The sequence below is a fragment of the Labrus mixtus genome, chromosome 19 (genome assembly GCF_963584025.1).
Source record: "Labrus mixtus chromosome 19, fLabMix1.1, whole genome shotgun sequence".
In the NCBI taxonomy this organism is placed as follows: Eukaryota; Metazoa; Chordata; class Actinopteri; order Labriformes; family Labridae; genus Labrus; species Labrus mixtus.
This window is the reverse complement of record NC_083630.1, coordinates 21,754,218-21,779,519: the sequence shown is the minus strand read 5'-3', so window position 1 is coordinate 21,779,519 and position 25,302 is coordinate 21,754,218. Positions and strand designations below refer to the sequence as shown.

Genomic DNA, 25,302 nt, shown 5'->3' with positions numbered 1-25,302 from the left:
TCAGGCCAGTTTTGTCTCTACTGTTAAACCTGCCATATCTTCAGGGGGGAAAAGTTCAGTTTCTCCGAAGCGGCAACCTTTCGTTCAGTAGGACATGCATCTAATTTATTTTTCATCATCACTGGACTAAATTCAAGGTGGTACAGAGTCTCGGGGAGTGCACACACTCGGTGATATGAAGGTGCCTTAAATGGATAAAAGTAAATTAGATGAAACTATTTTCTGTCACTTTATAATGTTTGCCTGTTTCTTGAAGGATGGAAAATATTGTAGGAGGAGGTAATTCAGGGTTACTACATCATTCCAGGAAGGATTTTCTCTTTTCATTCCCCTTTCAGGCAACAACAGAAAGAACTAACAGAACAGGCTGTTAGTCATTTTTAGCTTCATATTACTCTGAAAAGATTTGGGTGTCATGCTTGTGTAAAATCACAAATTTGGTTTGACCTTAAAAGTCAGGGTCACGATTGGATTGGACGGGTTTTCACTGTGAAACCTTTTTAATTGCTAATATTCCTATTTAATTGCAAACTAATGCCCCACTATTATTGCAAATAGCTTTCTAAAAAAGGCATGAAGTTAAAATAATTATTGTTTTTTTTAGCATTTTTTGAATATGAAATGTGGGATCACTTGGATATAAATGGCATTTGAAGCATAACACTTGGCAAATTTGAAATATGCATCTTAAGTGGGGGTATTAAAAGCAGTTTGCAACACAGATGTTTGCCTCTTTACAGCCTTCTGTGTGTTTTCTTTCGACAAACCAACAATCCAACAGTTTGCAAACCTGGAGATAATTTGAGGATATGAAGCTGCAAAAGTAATAACAGTGGAAGACTCATTTTTATTTATAAGAATAAATATTGTCTCCATACAGAAGTAGGGTTACAATAACATTTCATTATGGAAAACATATTCATTTTCGTATTACTGTTTGACAATCGAGTCTCACTAGAAAGGCCAAATTGCTGCCCCTTCTGCGTGTTCAGAGAAGCAGTAAGACCATAGACTGTAAATATTAATGGACGAAGCCTGAGTGACGTCAGCCATCTGTCACAGCAGGGGGGCGCCATGCTGGAAATCCTGTCTCAGCCTAACGCTCATGACAGGCTAAGAGCTGGAGCTGAAGAGGGTTCAGTCAGGTCAACGAGGCACTAACTATGGATAACACGTGTCGTTTATAAAAGATATGAATAAGATATGTCATATTGGAGTCCAGCAGCACCATTGTGTCCCAAAGTCTGTCTGCTGTGTTGTCTTTGAGGCGGTCCTTTTACCCTGTTGGATGGATGGATGCACAAATGGGCAAAGATAGAGAAAAGCTCTAAGATAACCCTGTACTTGGGGCAGCCGTGGCTCAGTTGGTAGAGTCGGTCGTCTCTCAACAGGAAGATCGGGGGTTCGATCCCCAGCTCCTGCAGCCACATGTCGATGTGTCCTTGGGCAAGACACTTAACCCCAAGTTGCTCCCGCTGCTTCGTTGGCTGCGTATGAATGTGTATAAATGGGATTAGTTAACCACTGCCATCAATGCATGCATGGATGTGAAGGGTTAGGTGTGGCATGCGGTGTTCATAACCATAACTTGATGTTCTGAAACCTCTGGAAGATTTTCATGATCACAGACTGTTTATAGAATAGAATAGAATTACTTTATTGATCCCAAACTGGGAAATTGTGGCGTTACAGCAGCAGGTTATCCAACACACAATGTGAGTAAAAAACACAATGTTAGCAATCTAAACACAATATAATATTAACTACAAAGTAAATAAGTACTAAAAGATATCAAAAATAACTTTAACGTTTATGACTAAAGTGAAGTGTTTTATTCCTCAAACAACACGTCATTGTCCATCAGGTGCTTTGGCAGGCTCCTCTAACACTACATTTACAGCAGACACATTTCAGAGTTGTTTTCCAGTTGTCCATCAGACACAAGTGTTATGTTGATTACACTGATACGCCTCTTCTTAATCAATGCAGCTGTCAGCACTGCTCATACACACAAGTTGTGTTTCACTCCCACTTAACATGCATGGCAGCAACCTCGGGCATATTTTTGGAAGCCTATTTAGCTCAGACTTACACACATAGACACAATAATTATGTATTTGGCTGCGAGGAAGTGACAGTCCCGCACAGAGAGGAGAGCCCCCCTCAAAACTGTTTTTCAAGCAGCACAAGTCATGGGGTCAAGAACTAGCTGTAGCCTCCATGCTTGTGAACTGTCTGCCTGGATGACAGCAGTTTGCCTGTGCACCACTGGTGCTCTACAGCTGCCTTGGGGCGGCAGAGCTGCTTCATTTCATCTCTGTAGCTGCCTGTCTTTCACTGCTCCAGAATAAGATCAGGCGTTTCTCCCGACTCTCTATTTGTGTGTGTCAAAGCTCCAGATGTCAAGACTTGATAAAAGATAGCTGAGCACCAGGTTATCAGGATGTAGAACATTTAAAGGGGAAAATATTTCATGATTTGATTCTTTACAGTGTGTTGTTTTGAAATGGAAAAAGAACCTGTCAGATCTGGAGTGGCACAGGATGATTACTCCTCCTGAATAAACGTTAAATTTAAAACATTTGGGGGTAAAAACTGGGTGTGTTACCTAACCAGGTATTTCTTTCTTTTTTGCCCTTTCAAGCAAAAATATTATAGGTGTCAAAGTGAAAATGAAGGAGTGACAGGGTGACAGACATGTCGTCTAACAAAAATACATGTTGACATCTGTTGTGCTTCTGGCTGTGACAAACCTGACCTTGTCTCGTTTGCTTTTATTGCCACACTCCGCTTTCTGACAGTCACTTGTCACCATGTTTCCAATATAAACATGTGGAACATTCCTTAAACTAGGGACTGCCCAAAACAGATCCGAGAGCTTTAATATTGGGCATGCAGCAGATTCTACTTGGACCAAAGTAGACACAAAAATAGATACTGCAACTTATATTTAAATAGAGTTATATCTGCCTAAATGTTAATTCAAATGGACCTGATGCATCGACTAATGCTAAAGCCATGCAGTCTTGGGAGACGTTACATTTCAAAAGCTTCTTGATATAAATAGTAGTTTCAAAAACAAAGTTTATAAAATATAGTTCATTTTGAATGCTACTCCTAAACCGTCTTGATTAGCATCGCTGAGTGTATAACAATTATCTTAGGTTTGATGGTGTTACAAAAATTATGTGTAATCCCCCCATTAATGATCATTAGGGATTGAACGTCACCACGCCCTCTCACTCCTGATTCACTCACATCACTTCACTCGGACTTTATGCGAGTAAAATGTACAAGGGGGCTGGCAGGAGAAACTCCGGAAGAAGTCCCAGTAAAAAAAATAAATCAGGCTGTTTGTGTTCACACATGCAGCTCATCCCAAAAACTTCTAGAGTTTATCAAGAGTTGTGTGCAAGGCTTAAATATATAATGCATTCACACAAATGTAACCATATCTATGTACATTAGGTTTCACTGGCATTCAGCAAAATGATCTACTGTAGAGCCAGGCTATAGTTACTGAAAGTAGAGCTAAATCATGAAAGAAAGAAGTTTGATTGCTTTTTTCATTTAGTCTATGCTGATCCTCATGCCGAGATCAGCCTGAATGCCTTTCTTTAAATTCTCCTTAAATAGCATAGTCTTATATGACAGATCTTTTTTTTTTTTTTTTTTTTTTTTTTTTTTTTTAAATGGGAATTACTTGTTGTTAGTATTATAATCAAGCCACTAGTGCAAACTGTAAGAAAGCCAAAATACAGAAAACACTGATGTCCATACCTGCTGCTAGCTTGTGGCTTTTGTTCTGAGCTATTTTTATGCGGTAAGATTATAAACAGTGCAAGAAATAGGAACTTAAATAACTGTATTTTGGATTTCATGTGATGAAGATGATGTAACCTTAATCACTAAAGCACATTTTTAATGTTTAGTAATCTATTTTAAATAAATTAAGATCCATATCATGTCTATACTCCTTTAACCAAATACTTTTCTTGTGGGTTACATTTCCAGGATTCTCTAATATTACGTACTTGCAGCATGTAAAACTACATTTCCAAGGCAGCCCACTCAACATGTCGAAAACCCTCTGCAAAACCTCTTTTCACTCTTTGTTCTGCAGACAGAGCACTTTGGAAAAGTAAGCATCAAGGCACATTCATCACAGCAATGGCCTTGGCAGCCACGTTGGTTGCCATTTGTCACCATTAAAAGAGTGTGTTTTGTCTTACGGTCCTATTGTTCTAATGAACTCATAAAGAAAAGTTCTTCAGCAGGACAAAATCTGGGGTCCAAAAAAGTCTAAGTGCTACATTCAATAAGGTTATCATCTTATTTTAAAGGATGAAGTAGTGTTTCTGCAGGGTTGCAAATTCAAAGTGCTTCACTGGTGGTCGAAACCTGTGCAATGTGTTAACCCAGATAAGAACTCTGTTCAACTCAGCTTATGTACTTGATTAAATCCTGTTATCACAGCAAACACTGCTATCCTATTTATACTTATTTACTTATTGATTCATTCTGATGTCTTTTGTTTGTGTTGCTTGTTCTGTTCTGCCGAAGAGCGTCCTTGGGTCCCTTGAAAGGCCTTATATACATTCAAGCTGTTAGTATTATCAAGGTTGGACAATAACAGAAATGTCTCTTAGTTAAGGCTTTGTATTGGTTCAGATCTAATTAATCACGTTGTAAGATTGAGGATATTTATCGCTCTCAAGACAAATTACTTAAATTTGTTATTACCATATAACAATAATATGGCCGATAATATCAGCCGATCTTAGCATATCAAGTGACTATCAGTATTGGATAATTTTATCGCAGATATGCGATAAAATTATTATATGCGACAGTCAAATATCATTTGATGTGAGTTTCATTTTATTACACTAGCAGTTCTCTTTCACCAGTGTGCTTTTCAGATTACAACAAGCATTATCACTCTCCAGAGTGTGAAGCGGTGATGCACGTACTGCACATGCTCAGTTACTTTCCAATGAAGTGCCCATCTTGTCTTGGTTACACCATTTTCAAGTGTTTGAAAACTGCATTTGAGTGATCAATGCAATAAATGTATACCTTTATCCACCTGTCTCTAAAGAACGGACATAGATTAAAGAGGGAAATCGGCCAATTTGTCGGTATCTGATTTTTTCTCTTCCTAATATCGGTATCGGTATTGGCCCCAAAAATTCCATATCGGTCTGGCCCTAGAATAAACCATGAATAAGAACATGATTATTATAAGTTATTGCTGAGAAAGAGTATCACTGGAACACTGGGGGGTGACTTTCTTCTCTGACAAATAACTCATCATAATTGTGTTATGATTGCCGACAGCATTTCATATCTGCCACCAAGTTTAACAACTGCCCAGACTTAATGTGAGTGGAAGGCATCCCTTGGCTTTCTCCAGACATAATGTGCGTGGGATGTAAGAGAAAGTGGGGAAGACGACTCATCAGATCACATTAATGTTCCCATTGTTCAGGGGACCGAGGTTTGTTCTCCTAACTGCTTTGTGGACAAGACTCGCATGCAAGTTGCCTTCAAATAAATAACACATAAAATAAAAATTAAAGATCTCTGCAAATCACAGCGTCTATCTCTTCCTCACACAGCAACATATTTAATGTGATGCCTTGCGTCTAAAAATTTTTTTTTTTTTTACCACCTAGATGTGAATAAAGCATTTTGGTTTTTTTTAGTTGTAAATGTATCTGAGTAACTCACAGGGCCGTTTTATTCACTGTTCATTTGGTCGTGCTATAACCTACATGAGGTGTTTTTTTGATAATTTAGCTTGACTGGCCAGCTGTGTTGCTACTCCCATTTTCATTACATTGCTTCCACCTACACACCTCTCCTCCCACACTTCCCCTGAAGGCTTTCAATGATATTACACTCTTCTTTGGCCTTAGCGGTGCAAAAAACACACACAAAAAAACAATGCCTTCACAGTGATTTCCCTGAATGACTAACACTGTTTTTCTTCATCTTCTGAGCCTGAGTGCACATCTCTTTACTCATCAGTCAGGGACGTGGGTTCAGTGATCACTGCTAGTATTCTATTCTATTATATTCTACTGGTGCAGAGACACATAAAAAAACAAGAGCTCTCTGGTATTTTGACAGTCTGTTGTTTTACTTTATTTTAATTGGAAGAAATTGCTGGCCTTACACATCTAATATTTATGACAGCCACACTCACATTCAAAATATTTTCCCTGCAAAAGTGTGTCTATATTCATTTTAATTCATCTGTATAACTCAAGGAAGAAACCACAAAAGATCCATCCTGTTCAGATAAATTAGACAAACATATTTGGCAAATTTAACTGCAAACAAAGTCACAAAATCTCACTATATTGCCTTTGAATCTCGTCTTGCTTATCACATTCTAATGACACCGGAGCACCAGTTTACATACAGTCCATACCTCACTTTTGTCTAAAATAGTTGGCTTCGTCCTATAAACTGTTGTGACCAATTAACCAGTATAAAACGCAGACACTTGCAATGGCATGACCGCAGTGCGGCTGCCACCATCACATTCTGCACGCTTCCTGACACGATTGAAAACTGGCTCCCAATAATTGTGTTTTTTTCAAGTGGCCTCTTACTGGGATAATGGTGCAGACCAGGCTGAAGGCGCCTCTGTTGAACAGCTTTTCTCCTTCATCAGGTCATAATCATGTATCTAAAGAAAGCAGTGGTATACTGTTTAGTAAACTTGTGAAGTGCTGGTTTGATATAAGAGACTACTCAATTTTAAAAAAAGACCAGCAGAGATGGGCAGCGTGACTCTAGGCATACTGGTCGTGCTGCAGGCCCGTACTTCAGCATAGGCTGAGAGCTTGACTACTGTAGCTGTAGGTAGCAGGAGTGCAAACTCCACATGGAGAAAACAGATGAAGAGCTACACAGCTGCACAGGAACTGCATGTTGTAGGAAGACAGTTTTCTTTTTTTCCTATGGAAGACCCTCGCAAACAGACGGCTTCTCATATGCTGGTCTGGTTTATATTCAGAAATTTAAAGTACATCATATTTTTGTAGTTTTCCTACACTGATGCATTTCCTTTTTCATAGTGAACTGGTTTTGTTGACTTCGATGTCAAACAAAGCCTTACAATTGATTTTGACAGACTGAATTGATTGAATCAAAATACAGGTACTTAAACTTCTATCTTCAGGGAATCTATTTATATGGTTCTGCTTGGAATGTGAGACACATCTTTTTTTTTTTACATTTCAAAAGCCTTCTTGATAAGTCCTTGATGGTTTATTTATTCTTGTATAAATGTAAGCAGGTTTCTAACCTTATCAAACCAACTGTTAGTTCTTCATGTCTCCGAGTGACAGTCAGTATGCAATGCTGCAGACACTGTAGTTAAATAAGTGGAAAAACAGAGCATATCTCTGCACACATATATAGCAAGAAATGAAGTGTATGCAAAACAAGAACTTGATCTGGATGACTAATTTCTCCCCTCTATTCCAGGAGTTAATGCCTTCTTATTTGCTTGTCATGTTTATGGCAGCCTTGACGAGTAATAACTTTCTGTGGGAGTCTCTTGTGGGTGGTAATCTGCAGCGGCAGATCGGCTAGCCATATGCTCTTTGATTATTGAAGGTGATGTGTGAGAATGCTGTCAGCCCACTGCGTCGTGTTATCTGAAGTAGACACACGGGTCAAGGCTCGCAACCGAAGCCCGACACATGCTAATGAACTTATCTCATAAAATATGCATCAAGCCCTCCCAGGGCCGTACAGTGGCAGAGGCGTGATTTTGCAGGAATTATGGGAACAGTCATTTTCTATTATGTCAACGCTAAATGAGGAGTGACCCGCGGGAGAAGCATGTCTGACCCGTGTCAAGACAGTTCCTGCCAATTTTGCACGGAGAACTTTGCAGATCAGTTCTGACTTTTAAGATACTGCGGTGACAGAGAGAATAAATGGATCTGGGTGCACGGCATAACCTTGTTGGAGTAATCTCTCTCTGAAGCCGGTGTTCCAAGTCTGTATAATTAATCAAAGACAATGATGTCAATGAGGGCTCCGCTTATGAAATTAGAGGCACGCTGTCTTCCATTACTGTACAGCTTATAAGTGCATTAGGATGGGAAGAGAGGAACAATAAACCAGGTGTGGAAACCATTAGCTCCATTCGTCAATCCAACCATTTGTGGTTCCCGTCTCTTGTTTTTCGGCACAATTAAGTGTCTCCAAACAAGGCCAGGGCTGAATGCCTGTGTGTTGATATGGCAGTCAGGACTGCAAACAAGGTGTGAACAGAACCAGTGAAATAGCTGTTTGCTCAATAATGAATGAGGCTTAACAAATTAGGTTGGTTCTGTGTTATTTATTGTTCTTGTATGCTTTGGGCTGAGTAATGGATGACTGGTAAATTACACAATCGCATTTAAAGTCCTATTAATTATAAAAGGGGGTATTTGTCCAAACATAAACCAACTGGCACAACTGATACAGAACAAAATAGTTCATTTTATGGATTTTAAACTTCCTGTTCCAGTCTATGCTGAGATAGGTCACAACATAAAGAGTTCTCTTACTGAGGGACTTGGACTCTTATTACCCAGGTAATGTAAAGCTGTTTGGCATTTTTTGCGCGTTTAGTGAAGCAATTACACATACTATTAATGACAAATCATTCTGTACCCACATGTTGTTTTGGCTGCTCAAGCTCTATGTATAAGCAGCATTAATCACTCCTTTAAAGACTACAAATATTGAGCAAACAAATGGTGTTTTACATGACATTATGTGATTTAATTGTTTATCACTTTCAGTAGTATTGGAGGCCGTCTAGTACTACGGCCCAAACCACAGGAAGCTGAGGCGGAATATTTAACAAGCATTTCAAACGATTCCTATTGTATCGCCATTTGATAAATTATATCATAATTACAAAATTGCGGAGTGAAACAAAATGCAGCAATTACCAAATTTTACAACCTGACATCAAAGAGTGTTTCCCACACAATACTCCGCGCAGGTATATTCACAGCTGCCAAAGTATAATAATTGGTGACTTTTAAAAAAAATCTGTTAATCATGTCTGCGCAGAGAGAGAGAGAGAGAGATAGAGATAGAAGCTGATACATACCTCCTACACATGCACTGACTGAGGCGTGACATCACATGTTAAAACTGAAGCTTCTTCTGCCTTTGTTTGAAGATTTTTCTGCAGCTGTTCAGCCTCCACACACACTGTTCAAATGCAGACCCCCACCCCCACAGACTCCACCTCCCAGGTACAGTGTAATTCTCTGGGAGACATTGACATGCATTATTTGAAATGATCAAACATGTATGACGTCATATTTGATTGAAATGCCTTCAGAAAAAATATACATGGCTTCCATTCTGTTGATGCATGGCGTCTGGTCTGAATAATTTGTTGGGGGGAAAACCACTTAGGAAGGATATTTGACTTAGTTTTAAAAAGTAAACATATATTTCTTACTTATGTGTTTTATAGTGTCAAAGATGTGTTGGAAACTGGCCTTGAAAATATTATTTTTTTTTACCTCAAATTACACATGTTATCAAACATGACAATGACATGCTACATCATTCCCATGCTCACAGCTCATTCGTACTCTTACTGATATGTAAAGACATAAAAAAACATATTGTAGGAAAGATTAAATATTCAATTGCATGTCTGCTAGCGGGATTATATATTAGTAATCTTCTGTATGAGTTGCCTCTCTCATAGAATGCACGTCTGTCAAATGACAGGCTGCGGCAGGCGGAACAATCTCCTGTGGCCGCCGGTTGTCAAATCTGTTGTGCTGCTCACCGGGATGATGTCTGAGACGGAGCAAAGTATCTTAAAGAAATGATTGTGAGCGTGCTGCTTTGCACTCACATTTCATACAGCAGGCATGTCAAATTGATATATGAACTGCCAGCACATCATGTTATATCTCCACATGGTAACCTGCAGCTGACGCAACAACTGCACAGTCTTCCAGCAGCTTTCTGAGAGGTTTTTATGAAAATGTCTAACACTAGGGTTTTGAAGCGAACATAAAAAGCTCATCAGCACCCTCTCATTAGACTGTCATTAAATAATACATGACTTTCAACCTCTATGGGCAATCAAGGAGCTGCAGTAATGCTGACAGGTCTGTGGCACAGTGTGCGGTGGCCTATAATTGACAGCGAAAATAAAGTCCCAGCGTTCACTATGGAGACAAGTAATCTAGCTAATTAGAGCATACATCCAAGAGAAATGTCTACTTTTGAAGTAATACATCACCAGGCAAGTAATTAAGAGATTTAATTATATGTTTGAGAATGCCAGTGTGATTTGTCGCTGGGCTGTTAAAAACTAAAGCAAGGATTTGGGTGGGGGTAAAGAATGGGTCACCAAGTTATAAAAAACAAAATTGTGAAAAGGGAATTAAACATGGGTGATTTTTTTGGGTATATATTTTGGCAGATAAATGACATATGGGTATAAAAAGGTTTGGATTTGTTTCAGTAAATGGCTTCAGCTGGCTGCTTCAAAACTGCTTTGTTGTGGCTGCAATGTAAGCTTTAGAGGAAAATCTGCTGATCAAAGTACATCAACAAGTACTTATTTTCACCACTCAGAGGCTCAGACTGTCTATCAAGGTAACGGAAATTACCTTTAATGAGAAATCTCTCGAGGTAGGATGATTTCTTGAAACCAGAGACGTCAAACGCTCTCTCCAATCCTACCAGACTTCATTGACAAAAACCATAACTAAACCACAGAGAACACAGGGATGTCCAGTCTACTTCTGCCTCGACCAGTTGAACTTTACTATTTTATGATTTTGTGTTTAAAGTGTTCAAACTAAACAGCTAAGGCAGCAATAGACAGTAACTAAAATGTTGCTATGTAAAATGACTGTGCCGTTCAATGTGAGTCTGGTGGCTTTAACAGAAAGAATGCTTGTCTTATTGTAAGATTGTCAGGACAGTGATAGAGTAGGAAATCAGGGAGAGAGAGTGGGGAATGACTTGATGGAATGGAGCTAGGGCTCCGACTTGGGCCACAAACCTGTATGACTACAGCCTCCGTACATTGGGTGGTACCAACCGCAGGACTACCAGTGCCCCGTTGACAGACAATCTTAATAACAATCTGAGAAGGCCAGTCCACTTTGAAAAGTACATTGACGAGGACCATTTGTTCTGAAAGAATGAGGTGCAGTCCTTAAAGATTGGTCGCAAGCTGAGGCAATTTATTGAGAGTTTTCAAACCTTTTGGTAATTTAAAGTCTTTATATGCGATTTTTCACACTTAACTATAATAGAAATCAAGTTTATCCTCTGAAAATGACTCTGTGAGTCATGACTGTCTACAATGGGTGTAACACCTGAGTCCCACCGTCTGTGATGTACAAATACCACATACCTGTCTTAAACTTTGACTAAGTATACAGTGAGACCAATAACTTTGCTAAATGATTTAAGGTATCCAGTAAAGAGCAAACTTTTTGAACTTTGCATTTTGTTTTGTCTTCCTGTAGGTGATGACCTCCAAACATCTCTGAGTGGGATCCTGACAGGCCCAGGAAAACTGCTTTTGTTGGGACGGCCCCCTTTTCCCATAAACCACCTTCACAAGCAAGTTTCAGCGTGGCTCAGCTCCCGTCACTGGACTTTAACTTGGGGACCTGAACCTCACAGATCGCCAATGCTAACAAGGAACTGCCTGCTGCTGTTCCTTTGGATTCTCGTGGACGAAGGCTCAGTCTCTTCTTTTCGTGCACCTTCAACGCCCCTGGGACGGAGCAGGACGGGCAGGGAGCACGCCAGGAGCTTGGTGGGCCCGATGAGGAATGGGGCGGCTGGATTTCAGCGGGTCAAAAGGGGCTGGGTGTGGAACCAGTTCTTCGTGCTGGAGGAGTACATGGGGTCAGACCCACAGTATGTGGGCAAGGTAAAAAGGCTCATTTTTCTCTGATATTTTTATGGTGCGAGAGAGGACATAAATCACGTAGTAAGGAGCTCGGGAGAAATTGAATTGGTGGTAAATGGAGGGAGCGGTAGAACATGAGGGAGATAAAAGATGAGAAAGGGAACAGTAAGAACACTAATATGGAGTAAGTTTAGAGTTTTGTTCTGCTACTTTCTGATGGGAAATTCTGTTTGGAACTTTTTTTTGTAATTGGATAAAACTGCTCAAATATATTTCCAATCTTTTAATCAACTGATTTGATTGCACTTGCAGCATTTTGCCCCTGGATTTAAGCCTTTATCTCATAATGCCCTTGTTGTAAAAGTGTCCCTGCCTGTTAGCGCTTTAAGATACAAATGGTCTCAGGCATGGAAAGAAAATCCATACATGCTAATTGAGCTGTGCCACCATTTCTATGTTAGAGCAGCCAGACACACATGACATTGAAGTGGTGGGAGAATCGATGGCATGGTAGAGATAAATTTAAATTACAGCCCTTGTAAAGCTGTCAAAGCATCACGGTTATGAGCCGGAAAAGATGCTGACAACGATGAAAGGCAGCAGAGGAAAAAAAAAAAAACCCATGGCCTGTACTGAGTCCAGACTGAGACATATGCACACATCCCATCAGACACGCTTCTTTTTTGTCCTCTCTCAAACCTTGTCCATCTGCCTTTTTAGTGCCGGATTTTGTATTCTCTGCTGTGGCTTAAGACATTCGTAAGTAAACTCTGTGGGGTTTTAAGGCTAAACTTGTAATTTGGCACTCCTAGCTCACATAGGATAATAGTAAGACTGACTTATCTGCCCCAGTGCCGCCGCAATCAGCCCTGACAAGCCGTGCTGTTTGTGGAAGTCTCAGAGGCTAAAAGCAGGGGGAGGGAGGCGGCTGCCTGCTGCACTCCTAAGTCACTTAATCCTGGGCGGCTGCTCCGCTTCAAAATAATTGACTGATTCTTTGCCGTATGAAAAGCATTTGGAGATGAGATCCGCGGACCTTTGTCAGGACAATCTCAAAAGGATGGTAGCTCTAACAGGAGGAAAGTTAAATGGATAATGGAGACTGGGCGGGCAGGATGTGAGTGACATGTCTTATGTATCACAGAGGCCTGTTAAGGATAGTTTTATTTTCAAGGCACATAAATGAACTCTAATGAACCGCTTGTCCTTTAATACATCAACGTCTAATTGTGGTAATTTATTCACCCTAGAGTGTAAACATGATTTCCATTCATTGACCTGCAGAGTCTCAGAGCTATAGTGCCTCAAGTCACTGCCTCTTTCCCTGACAGTGGCAGGAGTCTGGTTTGGAGCAATTGAGGAAGTCATTTTCAAAATGATTACTAATATCACTTCTTAGTTGCAAGGATTTTTGTCTTTCCGTGACTTGAGCGGCAGAGGTGCCAGGGCTGCTCAATAATGACAAAAATCATGAGCTCAAGCCCGGTCCATATTAAAATCATGATTATTTCACACGCCGTCTTGGCTGGAGCTCAATTAAACATGGCACAGCATGGCTTAGAGGTTTCAGACGTTAGTCGGCAAAACCCAAAGTAATATTAGTGAACGAGAGAGCAGGAAGGTAAAATTAGGTGAGGCCAGCCGAGAATACCAGCAGCGGAAATGGTAGACCACATTACCATCCAAAGTTAACCTACTTTAACTTTTTGCCCCGCTGCTGTGACATAAATTACGAATTGCATATTATCTAGCTTCAGCACACAAGGAGAAAAACACAGGCCGTCAGGTCCTCCAGTAGTGAATCATTTTGCTATCCTACCATTCCATTTGTTTGCTGTCCAGAGGGTGTTTTTAACCATCTGCCTGAATGCAGTGCAAAAAAATGTACCACTATCAAGGAAAGGATTTCCCAATATTCGTAAGAGAAGAAAAACACAGCCCAACAGCTTTTTCTTTCAAAATTATTCTAAGCCAAAATGGTAACTTAAATGTTTTTTCATCACCCAGCTCTTTACTGTACCCTTCTATTCATTTAGCACCAATGAAGATTGGGAGTTTTCAGCAGGTTTGATTGGTTTGCATGTTTCAGTCAAACTAAAGTTAGTAAAAAGTTGTATTATCTGCGGATCCAGATATAATTAAAAAATCACTAAGCAACACAAACATGATATAAAAGCAGTAATGCTTCTTCTCATGGTCTGTTCTGGTGTTTATCATCTAACACTTTTGCGGTAGCATTTGAGAAACTTGTCGATGCAACAACCATTTAAAAGTAGCTAAATACAACTTTTCATTGCTAGCAGAGTTCATTGAGTTCCATTTTTTGTTTTCTACCCCACCTCTCCAAATGTAAAACATTGAGAGATTAAGATATACTTTATATTTAAAGGTATAATTGATCTGCTTATATTGGAGGCACTGTCTTTTTATGTTAAAAGGTCATGCATAGGTCCCTCAGCCAAGACTATTGCAGCTTGGGTTCCATTGTAGAAGGCTTTAATTATGAATGAGCACATTTAAGCCTCCAGAGTTCCTTGGCTCTGTACATTTATATTCACAGAGACATTATTCTATTCAATTTAATGTATTTTTATAATACAAATACAATCCTCTCATCCTTAGGGCTTCTGCCAAACATTGACGATTTAAATGATCAATCGGTAAGCTCCTGTGTGGATTTAGATTCTGTCAGTCATATCATTGAATTGTATTGTGTCTGCATTATTTTAAACAGAGCAACACAAGAGAATAGCGGGCACAGCAGGCTTCAAACAAACTGATGTTCAAAATCTGACCAACATGACTGATTTACCTCCACCCCTCCATTGACATTGGTTTCATTTTTGGAAATGCTATTTGAGTTGTGATGAGTTGACTTTTTATTTTGAAGCTGTTGTACATTTCTATTAAAACAGCTCAGAGAACTAAATGTTGCATCAATTTAACAGATGTAAATGTATGACGGAGAACATTTTGCCAAACTTTTGCAAAAAGTCAGCCCTCATTACCAGTACATTCGAGATCTTGTGAGCATTGTTTCAACCCTGAAGTCTCTGGGTCCAAACTGTTTTGTCAAGCTCTCAAGTTGGTATCTCTTTCTTTTTTATTCCCAGTGCAAATTCGCTAACAAAGGAAGACAGTATTATTAAGAATGTTATTCTCTAAACATCATGAGCGCCTTCAAAAGAAAAAAATCCATACCAGTTTTGTATCCAAATCCTGACTTTGATGACAAAATGTATTATATTTAAACAGTGTTGTATTTAATGCATCACTGCCAACTATAATTGCCACAGTTAAATCCCTACTAATTAGTGCTGGCGATTAAAATTCACATAACTCACATTTCTAACAAGATGCAGTAATTTTGTTAAGTTTTGACAGCATAAAGAATGCAAGACCAATCCTGGAAGGGAGGAGGGGGGGCAACCAGTTATGATGGAGTGAAGAATCATAGCGCTTGAGTTACAAATCAACTAGTTCCCCCACTAAATGGTGGCGTCCACCTGAAAAGCAGACGGGTACTTGTGACAAGGGGAACAGAATTACATTGATTTGCCCAATTGTTTATTTTTCATTAAAATGTTCTAGACATGATTGCGTGAGTCTCAGTCTTCTTTTTTTTTTTTAACTTAAGGAAGAATTCAGGCACAATGATATGATGAATCACCATACTACATAAATAATAAGCCTTTGCTACCTGATTCTAATCTATTTGTCACAAATGCAGCTGAATCCAAATGCAGACCAACAGGTAAGGTGTCAAAAATAACTTTATTTAGAACTTGCAGGGGTGAGGTGTCCAGGGCTGGGGTTGAGGCAGTGAGCTGAAGGTGTCTGGCTGGCTGGCAGGCTTTGTTGGCAGTGAGGTGGAATTTGGCAGAAGAAGTCTTAAGTCTTAATGGTAGTTAACAGGGCTAAACGGGAGCTGGACATGTGACTAAACAAACAATGATTGGCACAACAATCCGGCAGACACTGAGTGTTGGTGCAGGGTTCTTGTAGGTGAAGTTGATTGCGGGCAAGTGTGTTGATTGCAGACCCAATGCAGGTGAGCAAAGGGAAGAGGACAGAGTGGAAGGGAGAAGGGGAAAACAAAATCACACAAAGCACTCAGCACTCGCACACAACTACTCAGAAATTCAATAAAAACAAAGCACACCTCATGCAAACTGAAGTCATGGAGCAGGTACTGTGACACTTTTTCACTATTAAACCACTGTGTGTAGAAAGTCCTGAAGTGAATCGCATCAAAACACTTTATCCTTGTGCCCACCACAACACGTCATTTTTTGGTAATCTCAGCGCAATCCAACCTCTTAATAAATCATAATATGTTGTGCACGGTAGACAAAATATCCAAGACAAATTTCAGTGCAGTTCAATCCAACAAGACACTACTTCACATACTTCACATACTTCAAAACTACCTCACTTTTCTGACCCAGAGAAAAAAAAGGCATCAAAAAATAAGTGGTTACTTTAATAGCGGTTTATTTTTTATTCTTATAAAGGAACTTGGAACTAGATGTTTGAGTCAAGAACTAATATTGATGATTGTGAGATTGAAAAATCATCTTGTGAGTGCACCCTGTTGGTCAGTCACTTTGATAGTTTTTCATTTCCTTAATTAGCTTGAACCTAGGGGGGTATTTTTCACTGTAAGTAAAAAAAAACTGCTGATATATAGAGCAATTACAAATCTTTGTTAAGCCATTATTTGTAACTATATCGGACTGATAAATCAGCCCAGCTCTTAATTAGAATCAATACATCGGAATGTTTTTTTTTCTAGGCATTTCATTGTTACTTTTTCTGTATCTTTAAATCTTAAGCAATAGACTAAACATTTCCCAAGTTTGGGCAACATTTAACATATCATCTTGTCTCTGACATTTTCTAACTTTTTTTTGTGGTTACTTTCCATTTTTTTATTTCATTGAAGGACCTAAAATAATCTAAGACATCAAAAATCAGTTACCTAACTCAACATCTAACCCCAGACACAGCTTTTTGGCAGAGTAAGGCGAATGGAACCTGTACAAATGCACAGCCGGCTTCTTTTATGTCTATTTCATTAGTTTTAAAACAAAAAACTTGTGCTCTTTTCAAAGAGCTGACAAACGTCTCTTTCTATTTTTAGTCATAACTGTCCTTGTCATTTAGCAATCATATGAGGCCCATTTAATTAGTATCATTGGAGGGGGATTGTAGAGCTAAGACTTAAAATAACTTGTGATTGTTTGCATGCTCTCTGCTCCACTTCAAATTAATGACTGCAAGCAAAGCAACATTTGTTTTGTGCTATGACACAAGTAGAAAAATATGCCATGTCTGCATTTCCACTTGTTTTGGTGGTATTGTATGACTGCAAAGAGAAGATGTTAGAAGAATTTATATTGCGCCTTTTGTATCATTTAATATATGCGACCTAATTTGAGGATAAAACAGTGTCTAACTATGAAAAACAACAAGAAGAAAACAATCCAGAAATATATTCATATTGATTTTACACACATACACACACAAACACACAGCACTACATCTTAATATTCATACCAGGATGTATCCTTGCTAACGGTTTCTTGGTGAGACAAGCTAAGGTGGTAGATAAACAAACATGTGAGAAACCCTGCAGTCACAACCAGCAGATGCAACTACACTACTTACTTTTTATCCACTTTGCTCCCTGAGGTGAGAACAGGGTCATGGCCAGGCTCAGCAGAGTCTTTAGCACTACGACTGGTCCCTACTGTCAGCATTAATATGTAAGCAGCTGCTCTGAGGTCCTTGCTAAAGAGAAACTGAACTTCTCCTTTTTTTTTTTTTTTTTTTTCAGAAAAGTGTGAATTTCCTTTTTGGGTGTTGAGTTGAAATGTCTTAAATCTCTCCACTTAGAATTCTCCGTGGGAGAATTGCACTTGCCCGTAGATGACTAAAATGTACTTTTGAAAGAGAAGTGATAGCAAAAGTAATGTATCAAACTGTTCAGAGTGAGAATCAGGCCTTTGGAAGTCCCATTGCCATACACAAAATAAACAGGGATGAATAACACACCATTATTTTTTGTTTACTGTCTTCCTCCACAGTTTTAAAAAGAGATGCATAATTATTCTGTCACTTGAGAAACAAAGAAACAACAACAACATATTGAATAGAAATCACTTTGGAAGCCGACATTTCATATTTAATACAAGCTCTCATGTTGAAAAACTTCAGAAAATCTTCCTTAGACAACAACAGCATTATTGCAGATTAGCAATTAAAGCCCAAAGGGCTTAAGGGGGTTGATGTAACAACCCCTTGCACTCACAATTAGATAATGCCGAGGCCTTTCCAGTGCTGAGCACTGATTATCTGCAGAAAAAATCTGCCATTAGTGGTGTGGCTGTATATCAAGCGAGGCTGCTTCCTCTCACTCTCTATTAGACTCTCCGCTGAGTTCAGCAGCTATTTCTGCAGCGTTTTCTGTTGAGCATCATGACATTCTCCATTTGTGTGTAATGGTCATGAATCGCTGTTTGACATATTTTCGCTCCAATAATTGTAATGTGGCAATTCAGAATCCACTAAAAAAGAAACTGCTTGTCGTTTTGAAGGATGAGAAATATAATGACTGGTTTTCTAGCAGTAGAGGTATAATCAAACAAAAAACATGTCTCAGGCTTTCCATCACTTACATTGGATGGATGAACTTTACAGCACAGCAAAAAAAAAGAAGATAGGATGCCTCATATAATTATAATTTATACAGATCATATCCTGAGCACAATGCATGTACAAGCCTCGAATTGTGGTTTTCATTGCACGAAGGGGCCTAAGAGAGACTGTAAGTCCTCTTTTTGCATAACTTCTTATGATAGATATATTTGCAGCTATTGTTAATTCATACATTCTTATGAAGGTACTAATCATTTTGAGAAGGCATGACATTATTTTAACTTATTCAGGTTCATTATAGCCTATATTTCCTTTTTAATTGCTTCGTGGAGCCAATAAACTCGTACATTTTTCATTTTTGTTTTTAAAAGATATGTCCTTTTACATTGACTTTATCATATCTGCTGAATCTTCTGCTTAGAATTGCTGTGCAAAAACCTGCAACTACACAGCACATGCACTGAAGGTTAATGATATATCCATAAATAAGCAGTAAAGCATTTCAGGCCCTATTTACACAGCACCATTTCAGCCTTTTGTTGCTTTTTGGCTTTTTGTTTCAGGACAACAGCTTTTTTGTTTACTCGAAAATGCAAGGTATTGAAAACAGGTGTCAAGAGTGTAAACTTTTGAAAATGTCACCATCTCCGTCATCATCTGAACTGGTAATAGGCAGCTCCTCTGAAAATGAAGACATTTCGCACAATCACATAACACTTCCAGTCAATAGCCATGTGCAAGTAGGTGGACTACAACAACAATGGTTGACTGGACGTTAAAGAAATGCAGCGGTCTCAGCTGTGCGTATAAAAACGCTGATTGTGGTTGATAGCTGGGTTGACTACTGAATCTTGAAGATGTGGTATTTAAGAATAGGTCATACTTCTTCAACAGCTGTTTGATTAGATTTTGAGAGTAGATATAAATGGTGTCTATTCTGAATTGCTATCATTTCTGATGGTTATTTTCTTTGGTGCTTGCCTCTGGGATGGGGGGCAAAAGCAATCTCTTTATCCCTTTTATAAAAGTAAGAAAAAAAGTCAGTTTGAGAAGTGAGGTAGAGGTATTGGACACATAGCAAAGAATCTAGAAGAGAATGCACAGAACACTTGAACATAGTTATATCCTCTGCAATTCCATCAGTAGGGGTGGACTCAATTAAAGATGACCTGTTGTCAATATTCTTGATGCATCTAAAGATACATCTCTGCACGTCAGAAAGACTCCGCTGTTACCTCCTACAGAGAGCGTCACCAGACCCAAGTGTGTTTTCTTTTTGTATAAGTCATGGGTACATGACAGCTAGGAAATGTGTGAGACTGTCTAAAAGAGAATAGAAAACAATTACACATGTGAGGAAAATGCATTGAGGGAAGAAGTCCTAATAAAACAAAAACACCTACCAAGACTGCAGCCATTAAGTTCAGAAAGCAAACATTATGAGCATAACAGCGCATGCACTGAAGGTTAATGATATATCCAATCAATTTAGGTAGCGTCACACTTAGGGCCTGTGAAAATGAAAGGTAAAAAAGGTCTCTCAGGACCTTTTAATGCAATACAGAGCATGTGATGGCATGCAGTGGCATGCTTGAATGCCCCTTTTCTCACACTCGCAGACAAAAGGTTGCTCATTTAAATACAAGTCAATAAACCACTTTCTCTGGAAAGGGCAGCCCTGTTTTCTCCTACAACTTGTTTATTCCCCCCGCTTCCTGCCTGACAAGAAATGACCATCCCTCTTTTTATTGATGGCTCTTCCTCCTGGTCCCACCCCACACCTGGCTGAGATTTATTACTGATGTGAAGCCCAGCAATTTAATCTTTCAATGAGGACCCATAAGAAGGACATAAAAACCTTTCCAACAAGACGTACGCACCAGGCCCCTACAAAGAGAGATTCCATCATCTGACAATATGAAATTTACCAGCCTTGCTAGTGGATAGCGCGTTCCACGTCGTTAAATATGGTTCGGTTTAAATGCTTGGAAATTTAGCTGTAAAACGCCTGAAAACCTGAAGGGGTCGTATAAAAGCAGCAAACCTATTTATACGCCGTGATGATGATAGCCACCGTTGTATAATACTGAAGCGGGATTTATTGCAAGCAGGCACTTAATTACCATCGACTCCAAAATCACCGGCTTGATAACTTGATTGCTTCACGCTGTTCTATGCCGGAGATCTATTCAGTGACCTGTCGCTTAGCAAAGCTCCTACACATACAAGGCCAAAGGAAAGTGGCACACAATAATCTGGTTGATCGGTCCATGACATCCATAAAGCATGTCTAATACAATAACCGATTGTTTGACGCAACAATAGTGCAATCACTGAGACGGGGACCCTAGCACTCAGGTACCTATCAGCAATCAATCGACCCTGAACTTGAGTGTTCATGCAATTATTTAATAAAAGGAATCATACTTAGAGATATTATGTTTTTTAACACATCTCTCAAAATCCACAATTCAAATCAATTTCTCAAAACACTTTCTTAAACATTAAGGACTGATCATTAGAGTTACATGTGCATCAGATTTACAATACAGATGTGATAGCATATAGCTTTGATCCTGTTAAACCTTTCACGGGATTGATTTGGTAGCTCAATGTCTGTTACAGCAAGTAAAACAATATTTGGAAAGCCGTGAAGTGTAACAGCCCCAGTAAGGTTGTATAAAATTTATCATTTTCCAATTTAGACACTTAAGGTATGGATACCTTTCAGGTTTTATGTGCACTCCTAATAGGGTTTAGAGCAAAATCAAAGAATTTGAAACACAGCAGTTTCTGAAAACACATGGTAACTTGCCAATTCATGGTCAGTTTTATGTGTTTTAAACAAACCAAAAAGTCAACAGTGTGTTCCCTTGATGTAAAATGCAGTATGTGCATGCATAGACTATTCTGTCTCTGGGAGCGTTAGGGACGCAGGAATATATATTTTTTAACTGGTTTCTAATGTTTCTTTATCAAATATGACCATGGTTTTCCAAAATGGAAGCAGAAGGCTTCCTGTAAGGTATGCTGGGTTGTCGTTGAAGGGGTTTTCCCCCCTTTGGATGTGCACAAAACTGGAGAGAAAGAGTTCACAGATGTTGAGCTGCACCTTGCTAAACTGTATCTTCTTCTCTGATAGGAAGCATGTTTAGGTTGTTCTTGTTAGAGCACAGTTGGGTGAACAGACAAAGGGAATTGCTGCAGATGTTTCAGTCCATCTTGGACTTTCTGTCTGTACTTTTGTGTTCTCTGTGTGCAATTTGGAGAAAATCTTAGATCTTTCATGATGATGAAAATTTTAATTTAATCTATTTTGATTTATTCATGAAGCACCAACGTCATGACACCCATAACAAAATGAGTATTTAGGTTTTAAGTTAAGGAAATGTTTAAAAATGATTCTTGTTCCTAGATGGCCCTATCCCTAAGTTCATTTGGAAAAGTGTTGCCGACGTAATTCACTGTCAAATGTCAAATTGGAAATGATTGCCCTCTTGGAGGTAATGCATGAGGGCTGCTGGTGATTCAGCTGCTCGTTAGAACATATTAAGAGGTTGAGGGCATTTACAATTGTAATGTATGTTGATGATGAATGTTGCGACAAATCCCGAAGAGGAACAGCTGAAATAAAATGCTAATGATGCCATTCATCTGTTCTGCCGAAGTAATATGTTTCATATATTTTGTCATCATGGGTAATGGACTTTTCTCCTCGATTGCATGGATCATATTTCCAAACGGTGTGCTAATGTCCCAATCTTTATCACTTATGACCGTGGTCAACATTTTTCATTTGCTCCTTGACATTGATGGCCAATACTGCTGCGGTTTCTGGGGAGAAAATTGCAATCTGTATGTTGTAGCAATATCAATATATTGCTTAATCAAGTGTGATATGAGAAAAGGGAATCAAGCCTTAACCCCAGGCTCTAAGATCAATAACAATCATGTACATTAATGTGATATGTCAAAAATCATTCTTACAGCATGTTAAATCATATGCAAAAAGAAAACCACACGTGAACACAAAGCAGATATATTTTTAGTGGTGTGTGAAGAAGCAGCAGCTTTCTGAATACGCTTACTTTCCCATATTGTTCACGTCGGTTAAATTAAATCAACCGCGGTTTCAAACTTGATTCATCTATAAAGAGTAAATGCGGCGGTCTATTTTCAGATAAATGTCTGTTTACAGCTGAAGGTGAGATGTAAGAGGTACTGAATAGTGCCAATACAGTTTCAGAGGTGAATACAACTCAACGGCGTCTGTCTGTTGTCACACACCCAAGACTATATCTGTCAATCTATCCCATTTTGCTGTCCCCCGCCTTTTCTCTCTCTCTCTCTCTCTCACACACACATACCCCTACACATTTCCTGTTGTTGCATATCTTCCAGTATATAGTCTCCTGTGTATATGTGTGCATTTTTTCCCTCCGTCCCTATTACCTGACTGAGGCGTGACACAACCCCAGATAGCGAGCTCTGGGCTGTCAGCAGCAAAGAAATGGTTCGCAAGCCAATATCGATCAGCTATAATAAGCTTGCAGCGTTTGACACAGTGTTTTTTGTTTTTTTTTCCCTTCAACAACTCACCAGTATGACTACCTGCAAACCCACTAGCAAAGCAGGAGCAGTAGATATGGTGCATGGCACTGGCCTGACAATGCAAAGCCTTTGAGCCACCTACAACACAACAACATGCTGTGATATGTTGCCATCATAACGCTGCTGGGTTTCATGGGAGAGCATGGTTGTTGGATTGAAGGGTAGATGCAGGTATGAAAAAATGAAGAGCAGCATAGAAATAAAGTCAAGACGGCTCTACGTTGTGGATGCATACAAAGCACCAGTCTACAAAGAATTATTGGCACTAATTATCAGCATGTAGAATGGATCCATATGGGAGATGTGTTCCCTGGCCTTGAATAAAGCATTACCCGCTGTGTTATATGGATCACAATCCATTTCTTCTTATAGAATAATAAATCTACAATAAATGGTCTCAAGGCACCAGTAACGGGACATGAATATAATGCAAATTGGAAACATTGCTCTATTAACAAGCTATGGTTCAAGAAAAGATGTGAGATGTGTGTTCATGTTTGTAGGTTAGATAAGAAGGAGACTTAATTCCCAAAGAAGGGGGCATGTGACCCACAGGGGGTAACTCAGTTTTGACGGGGGATGGGGGGGGGGGTGGGTAAAGGAACAAGAGTGTGTTTATTCTATGAGCCGAAGAATGTAGAAGCCAATTAAAGATGTGGTTGATCTTTTTTGAATAACTACAGCACCGAGCTGCTTTAATGAACGCTATGATGGAGGCTAATGTTGAACCCAGAGGACTAAATCCTTAACATAGGCAGATGGCATGTCAATACTCCGCTGATTCATTAAAGAAAACACTATTGAAAGAAGAGCATTCTATCCTTTTTGTTTCAGTGATTTCTGAATGGAGAACACTATGTCAGATGATATACAGAGCAATGTGGCTCTCACAGTAAGTGAACATTTCCACAAATTAAACTGATAGTTGACCCTTTACAAGGAAAGAGACTTTTTGACTGACAATGTCTGTAGAGCCCTTACTGTGACCTCAAACACTAGATTCTCCGACCTCTTGTTTGCTAACAGCCTCTTCACATGGCTCCGAGTCAACTTTCCTTCCTCTACCTCCTGCTACCCTGTGCTCCCACTTATCTCAATGGACAACACATTCATAAGAAGTCAGTGGAAGCTTTAAATAGTGTAGCAACAAAAGCAGGAATTTGTGTTTTCTTCACCACTATGTTACAGCAATAGCATAGACTACTGCAGCAAGCCTATGGTGGAGATGTTAATTTTCAACCAGACCTTGAATCATATTATCCAGTGATTCACTTAATTGTATTTAAACACGAGACGAACAAGTTTCCCCTTTTCAGAATGTTTACTGACTTGTAAAATGTACGTGCTTGTGGTTTGTTGCCGGGCCAAACAAGGAACAATGTTGGCTCACTATCAGCAAAGAGTCGCTGCTTCCATATGCATCCCTGAGAGGAGCTCCACATAATCCTGGTCGTAGAAATCCAATTACAGCATTTTCTACAGAGGTTGGTTACATTCTCCTCTGAAATCACTCAAATTAATCAATATGCGGGTTTACTGCATGGCCAATGAGGAACCATGTGCTCTGTATCCCGACAGTAACAGGAGACGCACATCCTCCCTCAGAGCCAAGAATTTCCATGTGAAGCTCAATTCATATCCTCTGTATGTGACCAGTCAACGTACAGGACAGATTTTCCACATTTTGCCCCAGTAGTTGAGCAGCATTTTTTGCACTGATAGGCGATGAGTAATGGGCTTGCAGATATTCGTTTTGACAGCACTGCTGATGCACTTGCTAGCCATCTGCATCGCCTGAATTGTTCCAGACATGGGAAAGATGGCGTTAGAGGGACAAGTGTGGAAATTTAAAGTCAACCTTCAGAGTTTCTTTTTTTTTTTTTCACATGCCTAAAAAGTCATCAACATTGAACGCATTCGACAACGAAAGACTGAAGTGTTTCATGATTACTGCAACATAAGCATTCTACCTGTCTGAAAATGTTAATGTGAAATGTTCAACAGTCATTTCTGGCGCCTTGAGAAGTTGTGAACATAGAGCAATCATTTGGGAGAGCGGGAAAAGACTGAATGCAAACATGATTACTCAAACAGATGGTAAG

General features: G+C 39.3%; 1 protein-coding gene across 1 annotated transcript in view; it reads left to right on the top strand.

Annotated features, from left to right (window-relative positions):
• The window catches only part of LOC132994603 (cadherin-12-like), a 118,685-nt gene that overhangs the window by 35,048 nt on the left and 58,335 nt on the right, over window positions 1-25,302 (top strand). The window contains exon 2 of the mRNA XM_061065081.1: window positions 11,538-11,950. Within this exon, the coding sequence (XP_060921064.1) occupies window positions 11,705-11,950 (246 nt within the window). The 5' untranslated portion in view covers window positions 11,538-11,704. The remainder of the gene's footprint in view (window positions 1-11,537; window positions 11,951-25,302) is intronic.